Source organism: Grus americana, chromosome 8, assembly GCF_028858705.1.
Source record: "Grus americana isolate bGruAme1 chromosome 8, bGruAme1.mat, whole genome shotgun sequence".
Classification (NCBI taxonomy): domain Eukaryota; kingdom Metazoa; phylum Chordata; class Aves; order Gruiformes; family Gruidae; genus Grus; species Grus americana.
Genome location: NC_072859.1, coordinates 26,439,845 through 26,450,698, shown reverse-complemented (window position 1 = coordinate 26,450,698; position 10,854 = coordinate 26,439,845). Strand labels below are relative to the sequence as shown.

Sequence of the window (10,854 nt, the reverse complement as noted above, 5' to 3'; positions counted from 1 at the left end):
GCATAATAACCTCCAAGAGGACTAAAATAAAGAATTGCTATTCAGATGCGGGCAGCCACGGTGCAATTTTTTATTACTCTTTTTTTTTTCAGTGTCTTTTTAAGAGCATCTAAGCACACACACATAAAAAGCTAGAAGGCATGCATTCCGGAGTTATTCCTATGCATATCCCTGCAATAATTTTCCGCTTTCCTTCGATAAAATTGCCAAATAATAATGAATCATTTCATAAATAATGGGTTTAGAAGCTTATCAGGGCAGGCGGGCCACTGCTGGGGTTTTATCTCTCTCGGCCACATTGCAGTAGTGTTCCGCTCTCCATACTAAATAGGAAACTGGACGTGATGTGGAATTAGAGCCTACCCAGCTGAAGCCACCCAACACTTACTACAAATATAGCCGCGATGCGTAGGCCACAAAATGGCTCCACTCACTTTTCCCAGTGAAAAGCAAATGGTGAGTAGAGAGGGATCTGGCCCTGCAGCCGGCTGGGGTGGTGGGTACGGCAAGCTGGGGTTTTGGGGGGGGTTCTGGGGGGGGCAGCGAGGGGTGCTTGAGGGGCTTCTGCCCCATGTGAGACACAGGCGAGGGGAGGGGAAAAAAAAAAGTCTTTTCCGCGGTTGGGTTTTAATCTTTTTCTTCTTTGATGCGGGGTGGGTGAGGAGAAGACGCTTTCCCTTTTGCAAATGTGGGGTGCGCTTCCCCCCCCCTCCCCGGGACCCCCGGGGTGCGGCAACGAAGAGCCGGGTGGTACCGGCCGCGGGGGAGCCGGGGGCGAAGCACCCACCGGGCCCGGCTTCCCCCAGCCTCTCCCGGGGTGATGGGGGAGGACGACTCGGCCCGGCCAAGGGCCAGGGCCTGTTCGTTTGTTCCTGGGGGGGGGTCCCTCATATACCGCTCCCTCCCGCCCCTCCGCTTTGGGGCAATTTCCCTACAAAGGGCCCACAGGAGAGCTGCGTTTCTGGGCTGGAAATTTCCTGCCGATCTGCAGCTGGAAAACAAAAGGATTTTGCGGAGCAGAAACCAGCGGGCGGGGAATTAATCCCCCCCCATTTTTCTAAACGAAATCACCCCCCCAAACGAAGGCAAAATACTGCGGGTATTTTTGCGGGTTCGTGTATTTCGTTTTTAACGAAAGCGGGAAGAGACGCCATCGGATTTACTTCATTTTTTACGAAGGCGAAAACCTTCTTTTTCATGATTTCGTTGGCAGGGGGGGACGCGACCGTCCTCGCCTTCCTGTTGATCCGCGGCGGGGAGCGGGCTCACCCCACCGGCGGCCCGGCCCCGGCCCTCGCGGCACCTGGGGCGGGAGCGCGGCCGGTAACCGGCCCCTGTAGGAATTAAATTTGCCCCTGTAGGAATTACATTTTCCAGCCGGGCGTGGGAGAAACGCCGCCGCCGCTATTTGGGAGCCCATCGGGAGAAAAACAACTCTGGCCCCGTCTGGGATTTCCTCCCGGGGGGACCGGGCTTGCAATGTGTCCAAAAAAACACTCAATTTGCCCCAAATCTAAGGATTTTTTCCCTTTTTTTAACTCATTTTTTTATCTATTTCTCTTTTCCACGCCAGGCCGTGGCCGCCGCGCGTTGTGGCCCCGTGTGCGAGGCGGCGGCTCCCGGCTGCGCGGCGGCGACGCGAGGAGGGGGGTGGGGACCGGGGGGTGGCCGGTTGTCCCCTGCAACAGGGGCCGCCCCGGGGTGCCGTGTCGTCCCGTCCCCCCCCCCCCCCTTGCACCCCGCTCCCCACTGATGTCTGGCAATCCGGGCCCACGAGATCCACCCTCTCCTCTTTTTCTCCCCCCCTTCTCTTCCTCCCAGGATTTAGCAGTTTTATCCCGATGCGGGTGTCCTTCCTCTCTGTAAAGTCGTAAGTACCCTGAGGTGGGAGGAGTAAATTCAGCCTGACACTGAGAGCGCTTTTGTTGAAACAGGAGAGACTTGCGGTGTCCCTACTTAAATATGACACATGTGAGTAATCTCTTCCTATACAATATCGGAATAGACAATTAGATTTTTCTTTCTAGAGGGCTGGTGGGGAGGGGGCTGGAGGGAAGACAGAAAGCTTGTGCTTTAGGTTGGGTGGTGGTTGTTTTGGTTTTTTTCCAAGAGAGATGGTGAGATATAGCCAAAAAATGAGGGTTTTTTTCTCGAAATTCAGCCCAGCAGAAACCGGGGGAAAAAAAGTAATTACTCAAGGCAAAGGAGCAAGAAGGATGGGGAGGAGAGCCGGTGTGTGTTCGCTCTCTGGTCTGCGAAGCCCCTTATTTATAGGGAGAAAAAACCCCCAAACTGAACGAGGGGTGTTGTGGGAGAAAGAGTATGGCGATAGTCGCGATATCGCTGCCTGTCCTCGGCGCGAGGTGCCCTGTCGCGACAGTATTCGTTCTATGGGAGAAGGGGGACAATGACCGTGTGCGGCCGCGGATGGAGGGCTGCTCCGCGCCGAGCGCCGGGCCCCTTCCTCCTTCCTGCGGTAGCGAATGCGCGGGGGGATTGACTCCGTCATGGGCTGCTTTAACCCCCTCTCCCCCAAAAAGTGGCTCCAGGTATATTTCGCTGATTTAAAAATGATAATAATAAATAAAAACGGGACCAGAAGCGATCGCCCGTGAGGCTGAGGCCGCTGCCGGCAGACCGGGCCGCGATAGGGCTGGCTCTGCGGGGCGGCAAACACCGCCGGGCCCCCCAAAACGGGGAGGAATCCCCGGGGCGGCGGGGGCGACGACGACACATATCGAGCCTCCTCCCGGCCGTAATTTGGCCGCATAATTTAACACCCAGCAACCGCGGCGCGCCGGGTGCTGCCCAGCCCCTCTCGCTACCCCAGCCGCCTGGATGGTGTCAGCCCTCCGCGTGTAGCGGCGTAAATCTCCGCGGTGCGCCCGGCGGAGTGTGTGTGTGGGGGGGTCCGGCCTGGCCGACCCCTCCGCGGTGCGTAGTGCGAAGCCTGGGCGCTGCGCGACGTCACAGCGCCGCACTGTTCTGTGGGGCTCTGTGACGTCATGGCAGGGCCGGGGCGCTCCGTGACGTCACAGCGCCACACGGTTCGGCGGCGTGGCCGTACGCACCCCCGGCCCCTCTCGCAGGGGTGACGGGGCCCGTCCCGCCGGTAAACTCCAATTGATTTGGGGTAATTAGTGCCTCCCCTGCTCTCCTCTCGTTTCCCCCCAGTTTCTCACCGGCGAAGCCCGACCCCCGAACCACACCTTCCCCCCGCCCCCGCTCCGTCGGGGCGGTGCCCGGGGCAGGGTACCCCCCCTTTTCCCCTCCAAGCCGGGGCCGCCCCTCACCGCTGCCTCTCTCCGCAGGACGATGGACAGGCCGCCCGCCCCGCCGCCCCCCAGTGACCCCCGCGATGCCCGCCCCCCCCGGCGGCACGACTCGGAAGCGGAGACCACGAGCGAGCCGGAGAGCAGCCGCGGGGGCATGGAGGCGCCGGCGGACCCCCAGCTGCTGCTCAACGGGGCGTCCAAGGAGGCGGGCCGGCCCTCCCCCGGGCCCCCCGCCGCCCCCGTGCCCGTCATCGAGCTGGTGCGCCGGGGGGGCTCCCTGGACATAAAAAGCCGGGAGGCGGCGGGGGAGGCGATGCAGAGAGCGCCGGGCGCCGAGCCGTGCCGCGCCGCCGAGGCCGCCTGCGAGGCCCGCATGGTGCAGCTGAGCCCCCCCGCGCTCCCGCTGCAGCCCCCCGGCAGGGCCATGCTCTACAACCTGGGCCAGCCGCTGGCCACCATCAACAGGTCCGTGTCTCCCTCACCCCACCCCCGGCGGGGCTCCCTCGGAGCGGATCCCCGAGGGGTACCCCGCTCGGCTCCGGGGTTCGGTGCCGGGAAGGGAGGGAGGGGGGCGGCAGCGGCATCCCTTCCTCTGCGCGGGGCTTAGTCATCGCGGGTTTGCATGCAACTTTGCAAAGGAAGAAAGGCGAAAAAAAATAACCCGAAACGAAAAACTGTCATTCCTAGGGAAAAAAAAAATAACGGTAGAAATGACCCGGGCAGAGCCGGTATTAGGCGGTGATCCCGTACTGAGGTGCAGCAAAGAGGTCCGGCAGTAAACGCGGTGCTTGTCGAGAGCTGGTTTAGACCCTCGGAGCTCCCCGGGCTCTCTGTCCTCCGAGGAGTGCCGCGCATACGCGCACGGGACGGAGAACGCTGTCGGTGCGGACCCGGCCCGGGTGGGCGCCCGTGCCCGCCGGCTGGGGGGCAGAAAGCTGCGGGGTGGGGGGTGGGTTTTATCCGGGAGCCCCTAGCTCGGGTGCCCCACGCCGCCCGCATCCCCCTGCCCACGCAGGGCTGGCGTCCCTCGGTGCGTGTCCCCGAGAGGCCGCGTGTCGTGTCGCTGCACGACTCCGGGCTCGGCTTCGTGAGCCGTGAGCTCCCTCGGACGTCACGGAGCTGATCGGGTTCCCGCCGGCCCCGAGCCGCCCCAGCGGGGCCGGGCCGTGCCGTGCCGGGAGGGAGGGATGCCGGTGTGTCCTCACGGCCTCTCTGCCTTTCGTTCGCAGCGGGTTTTTCGGCGAACCGGACTCCTTCTCCATGTACGGCAGCAACCGGGTGAAGAGGAGACCTTCTCCCTACGAGATGGAGATCACCGACGGTGAGAGCGTTTCGCCCCTGCGCTGGCTTTTTCGGGGTTCCCCATCTGATGAAGGCGGCAAGATGCTGCACAGTGCCACATGCTGGGATTAAAACCCCAAATTGTAAAGGGCAAAGAGGATGCCTGTGGTGGCAGGGTGGCTCCCCGCCGGTAAGACTCTGTGCAGCAGAACCCAGATCTGTCCCGACTAACGACCAGCAGCGTGCTTGGTGGATTTGCTTTCACGCAGCAAAGCAGTTCAGCGTATGGTTAATTACATCCCTGTTCTGCAAATTGCTTAGAGATTAAATCCGAAGGAAGCCACTAAATTTAAGTCTTTGTTGAAGTGCAGAGGCTGGATCAGGGCCATTGCAGTGACATGCTGTGTTTGCAAACCCTTTCAGCCAGGAGACGTCCGTAATGCAGACCACAGCCTTAGGCAGAAAGATCCAACCCGCCTTTAAACTGCCTAAAAGCAAAGAGCTAAACCTGTGCTAAGGTCTGCAGGGTCGCAACGGGATTGTGGCAGGTCCCTTTGCCAGTTCTTCTGCTCCTTGATTCAGTATATATCCACACCCTGCTGCAGTCTGCCGTGGAGAAATATCCCGTGTCTGGTCTTGTGGCAGAGCCTGGGGGCAGATGTGGAGGGTGACAGTGTGGTGTCCGAGCAGAAATCCCAGGTGCGGGCATCCCTGTCAGGCTGGCAGGATGATTTCAAAGAAAGGAAGGCAGGGAAAAGGCAGAGCAGGAGCCCGCTGCCTGCTCCCAGGCATCTGGCGTGGGTTGTGGGAGGCTGCGTGCAGGCAGCAGCGCTGCCCACGCAAAGGGGTATTTGCAAGAACATTTTGCACGTGGAAGGCTGACACGTTTATCTGCAGAGTTAACAGCCTGTACAAATGAGGTCCATTGAAATGTGTTTTCTCTTTAGCAATTGTGAATGCTGTATTTCAATCACTGGACAATTAATTTTCCTTCTTTCTAGCTAGCTGTCCCTTTCCTTCTACCCGACTAATCTAAAATCAGATCAAATCATAATCCACATCACTCTAAAATAATACGGTATGAAATGATGGGCTCAGGGCGTTATCTGCGTCCACCAGTCCCTGTCTCCCCACCTTCTGCCCTCCTGGTTGTTCAGCCGGCACCCCGTGGGGCAGAGGTTGTCCCAGCCCCTGGCACACGAAGGTCTTTTTGTCTGGGTTTCGATGCAGAGGCTTAGCGGCTACAGTGAAAGTCCATCAAATCACGGTGTCTGACTGAAGCTTTAGATTTGCTATTAAATTAGATATTAAGGATTACAGAGATACTTGGTTATAACCAAGTTTTTGCTTGCCAGGTAATGCAGGTATATAGATTGGGCCCAATCCTCCAGGTTCTGGCTCATGTGAACTTGCAAGACTGGGCTCAGAAGTTTTGAGGGAAAAATAGGTACCAGGTGATGAGTGTAAACAGGAGCAGTTTGTAGGGATGTGTGTCCTGTGCTGAGGCGTCTGTGCTGTTTGCCGGGCTTTGCTTGTCGCTCTGATGCTCACCTGCCGGGTGACATCTGCAGCACACCGGAGCATCACTCCTGCGGGTCCTCAGCCCTGGGGAGGTGCAGAAGGGCAGGAGAGTCTTGCCGGGCACTTGGTGTCTGGTTTCCTCTTTAAGGAAACAAGTGGTGTTTTTTTGCAAATATATCTATTCTGGAGAGTTTGGTGCATTGAATATCTTCTTAAAAATAGATATAAATGGAGATAAAAATGTTAAAAAAAATTATCTGCAAGGATATTCTGGAGCTTTGGAAGATCATCTTTTTATTAGTTTTCCTCAGATCTCTAATTACAATTAAAAAAGCATCAGTCAATCAATTGGAACAAAATCCAAGCAAAAATTCTCAGCCAACTGCTTGAATTAATTATGAGGCAAGTTTCTTTATGAGAAATAAATCTCTTCTATTATAACACAGCTATGGGGCATTTTAAATTTCTCCATTGCTTGACACGTTTTGTCCAAAACCTGATCTCTTTCTAAAAGATATGTTTAATTCGGTTGATGCAGGAATGAAAAATCTGAGTGGTGTCAGAATTCATGTTATATACTGGAGCTTGGTTTGGGTGCCCCTGAATGAAAACGAACAGGTCTTTTTTTCTGATTTCTGACCTATTTATGAATAGATGCCTTTTAGTCAGCAACTTTCAGTGAACAGGGATGCATGTCTGAAGCCTGGACTGGAAGTCTCTTGAGTGTTTGGGGTTTTTTGGTTTTGTTTTTTAAAAATAAACAGTCTCCAAGGTTTTTTTTCTCATACCCTTATGGGAGTAAAAAGGTTTTAAGCTACATCTCCTTCTAGATTCAAGGCTGGTTGCTTTGTCTTTTCTGGAAAGAGCATATAAGTGTTGAAGCTGATGTATTATTGTAGCAGGTTGCAGCATGTTCTCCACTGCCTTATTAACAGTGCTGGGCAGCCCAGTGTTGTTGAGGTCCCCTTAGTCCCTACCACCTTCCCCGTGACCCCACAGCACAGTGGGCTGTGCACATCAGGGACAAGAAACCTTCCCTTTCCATGAGCTCTTGCACATTAATTATTTGCCTGCTGTTTGAAAGTGGAAAGTTGGCTTAATTAAACTATCAGACCAGGATCTCGGAGGTTGGAGATGAGTTTCTCATTCTCACATCCCCCAGCTTGTCCCAGAGGCTCTTTGCGATTTTGGGGGTCTCTCTCCTCCTGAGCACGCTAGGAAGAGAAGTGAGTTGTATGGCTGCTCGCACGCTGGAGAAGCTGGTAGCTTTAGTCTGGCTGCTTGGGAGTGTGCTCCCATGCAAACCCTGCGGTGGGGGGTATTGTGTGTGATGCGCTGGACCAAAGGCGCTCAGTTTCCCCTGAAGGGAGGAAAGTGTGATGGTGTTTAATCAGCTGGAATGTGGGATTCCTCTTCTCCGGTTGTGCCAGGTGGGACCTGTCAAGGTGCAACCTGACTAGGATGCCTCAAAAATCACATCTGTTTGGCTGCTCTGCCATAGTCAAAGCAGCCATGAGTTATGCTATATAAGAATAAAGATGTTTAAATGCCCCTGGGATTCTGGTGTCACTGGGTGATGGCAGAGCTATGGCTTAAACTGCTTACCATGGCTAGGGTCTTGCTCCCACCAGGAGGGAGTAGTTAGGCAAGTGTCTCAGAGTGGGGGCCACAGGGAAGAGATGGTGTGGATGGGAATAGCCACAGCCTGTCCACTCGTGTTATCTGCAAGTCTTTGCTTCATACTTTGCGACGATTTTCATTGTATGTGATGCTTCCCATCATATGGGGGTTTCTGCCACGGTCATTCTCCCAGAGTTTCATGAGATTGATGTGTCCTTCTGCTGTTTGTGTCTGCTGGAGGTGAGGATGGAAAGGGCATAATAATAAAAGCATCTTATGGTAGTGTCTTCTTACGTGAGTGGTTTCCACAGACCCAAGGACCTGCAGTCCTGATTTACAGCGTTGCTACTCCTGTAGCACAGTACTTTTGGGTAGACATGCTTTTGGGTCTCTCCTGGCATGGAGATAATGTCTTGCTTGTGTTTACAGGAGTAACCCTGATGATCTGAAAGGAGAATTGATGTGTTTTGTGTGTCCATCCTGTGTAACATGTCCCACCAGGAATATGGCTGTAAAATTACAGGGAGTTCACATGTAATTGGGCCAAATGGACACCTCTAACAATTTAGAGTCCCTTCTCCAATTAGTATCCTTGCCCTGCAGCACTGATGTGCAGAGAGAACAGGCGGTCCTCAGGTCAGCTGTGAAATTGCTTCGTCTTCCACCCGTGATCACCCTTCCAGTGAGGACACTGCTTGTGTGTCACATTGCTACCTGTCCTTATTGCCGCGGGGTGAATCCTGCCACCCCATTTCATAGAAACCACCCAGAGGGCTGGTGGCAGTCCTACAGTCTTCATCAGCTCTGCATCCTGCCTACATCAGGGAAGATCTCTGGATCTTAGAGTTGTCAAAGCCTCTGCTCAGGCTAGTTTCCTTCTGTCCCAATGGTATGTCGTCAAGACACTTTTGGGATAGAAAATAAAACCATCTAGTGAGAGAACTTTTTAATAGGACCTTTGTTGCTGAGATACCCTAAAAATATAGAAGCATTCTGCACATGTGTCATGGCCTAAGCCTTCCTCCTTGGAGAGGTAAGTATAGGTATCTCAGGAGACAGCTAAAAAGATGCAACTCCATTTTTCCCTTCTACTGGATTGAACAGAAATTACAGCTACCTCAGCTCCTCAGGTTAGCTTCCAGTTAGCTGGAAACTCCCATTTCACTGCCTTGCTGATGTCACTAAAATAAATCGGTTAATCTGGGAAATGATGACCTGTTTAGCAAAGTACTATATGACTCCTTGCTTCTAACTCTGCACGGTTGCAATTGCAGGTCCTCATACAAAAGTGGTTCGTCGCATTTTTACCAATAGCCGGGAGAGGTGGAGACAGCAGAACGTCAATGGAGCCTTTGCAGAGCTCCGCAAGCTCATCCCCACCCACCCACCCGACAAAAAACTGAGCAAGAATGAGATTTTGCGCCTGGCTATGAAATACATCAACTTCCTGGCCAAGCTGCTCAACGACCAGGAGGAAGAAGGAAACCAAAGGGGCAAAGTGAACAAAGACTCTGGCATAGTCCAGGAAGACCTCCTGCAGGACATGTTGTCTCCTAACTCTAGCTGTGGAAGCTCTTTAGACGGAGCGGCAAGCCCAGACAGCTTCACGGAAGAGCACGAAACGCTAGATTCGAAGCACACGCGGAGCCTGCACCACGCCATTCTCCCCGTAGAAGGCAACGCGCAGCGGTGATGACCTTCCGCATCGCTCCCGAAGCACCGAGGGGGGGGCGAGACCCGAGCGTGCAGATGCTGGAACTTGTGCCCGTGGGATTTGTAACTCTGCCTTTCCCCGGTGGCTCGGGCTCCCCGTCCTCCCCAGCCCGGGATGGAGCGGCTGGCGCGTTGGCCGAGGACAAGACCAAACCAGATGGATGTTCGGCATTTAGGTACGTGATCGTACAAAGAAGAAAAGCATTGAAGTCATCTTCATTGTACATACTGCTCATGGTGTGACTCTGCGGAGGGGCAGGAGGCGCGGCCAGCACCTCTCCAGCTTTTAGAGGGTTTTCAGACCATTTGATGACAGTTGTTTTTTAAACAGTCCCCTGGTTGAGACGTGAAACTCCTCTTTCACTGCTGGCAGAGGCCACCAACACTTTCTAGCTCCATGTGGCGCTGGAGACTGCTGAAACCTGCCGGCGCTACAGCATTTCTCCAGCCTGTGGCATATACAGCTGGTCTGAGCAGGAGCGGGGCCACGTGTTCCTGATGGCCAAGAGCTTATGACTGTATCTTTTTAAAGAGGTGAAAAAATGCCCTCAGCAAAAGAACTATTAAAAGGATTAAGACTTTTTCTTTTTCTCTCTTTTTTTTTTCTTTTCTTTTCCTTTCCCCTTCTTCCTTTCCCTTCTACCTAACTGGATTGTTTGGGGTTGTTGTATTTATGACGTGGGATTACTTCTGTTTAACGCTGTCATGCAGTATCCACTGAACGAAAAGGTACATAGATGTTTTCTGCCACCCTCCCGGGCCCTGGTTTTTCTGCTGGTAATGCTCAGCGAGTGAGCTCCAAGCCTGTTGTGTTCTTCTAGAGTTTTCCCAGCGGTTTCTGTAGGGCCAGAGCTTCTCTCAAGGAAGATAAATTTCAGAATTGGTAAGAGAAAAAAAAAAAAATTGCTAGTGAAGCATCCCCTTGAATTGGGGGATTTTTAAATTCAAAAAGCAACAAAAAGGCAAAAGGAGTCGATGATGCATCAACAGTGCGTGTGTACATAGGGTTATAAAGGGATTTTAATGGTATGCTTTGAATTTTTTTTGGTTTTATTGTGTGAAAATGGTGGTGGTTCAGCTGTGCCAATGCCCGCAGGCTGGATTCCAGGTGCTGGATTCAGTCTGACATTAGGAGGATCCTCACCTGCCTGGGGCTGGTAGGAGGCCACAGCCTCTCCAAATCTTAGGGGGAAGCACTAAAAGCAGCAGTGGGATTAGCCTCTATTCCCAAGTGCTCGGATTGCTGCAAAATTGATGGCTACGACTGAGCTGATCCTCTGATCCCTGCTGCCCCCTTCGGGAAGGCATTTGGGAGCAGACTGGGCAGCAGGAGCCTGCTGCTGTGGTGGCTGGGAGCTGAGGACCATATCATGCCATCACCGCTGCGTCGGGCCCATCTCTCACCCACCACCTGATGCCTGACGGAGAGATTGCCCCAAGCCCA

General features: G+C 53.9%; 1 protein-coding gene across 3 annotated transcripts; it reads left to right on the top strand.

Annotated features, from left to right (window-relative positions):
• Positions 1 to 279: 279 nt before the first annotated feature.
• Positions 280 to 10,439, top strand: TAL1 (TAL bHLH transcription factor 1, erythroid differentiation factor). Of its 3 annotated transcripts, XR_008578092.1 has the most exons (6): positions 285 to 456; positions 1,822 to 1,971; positions 3,312 to 3,740; positions 4,505 to 4,596; positions 8,972 to 9,586; positions 9,742 to 10,439. XR_008578092.1 is itself a non-coding variant. In XM_054833951.1 (5 exons), coding segments are annotated over exons 2-5 (942 nt in total). In that variant the 5' UTR covers positions 280 to 456; positions 1,822 to 1,969; the 3' UTR covers positions 9,391 to 10,439. The 3 variants fall into 3 exon arrangements, 2 of the variants coding, with proteins under 2 accessions (XP_054689926.1, XP_054689927.1); XM_054833951.1 differs by having other exon boundaries at positions 280 to 456; positions 8,972 to 10,439; XM_054833952.1 differs by lacking the exon at positions 1,822 to 1,971 and having other exon boundaries at positions 281 to 456; positions 8,972 to 10,439.
• The last annotated feature ends 415 nt before the right edge of the window (positions 10,440 to 10,854 follow it).

Excerpts from the sequence above, each read along its gene's own strand:
- TAL1 (XM_054833951.1), top strand. Across the intron at positions 3,741-4,504 it reads CCGCTGGCCACCATCAACAG|CGGGTTTTTCGGCGAACCGG; the intron begins GTCCGTGTCTCC and ends TTTCGTTCGCAG. Across the intron at positions 4,597-8,971 it reads CGAGATGGAGATCACCGACG|GTCCTCATACAAAAGTGGTT; the intron begins GTGAGAGCGTTT and ends TTGCAATTGCAG.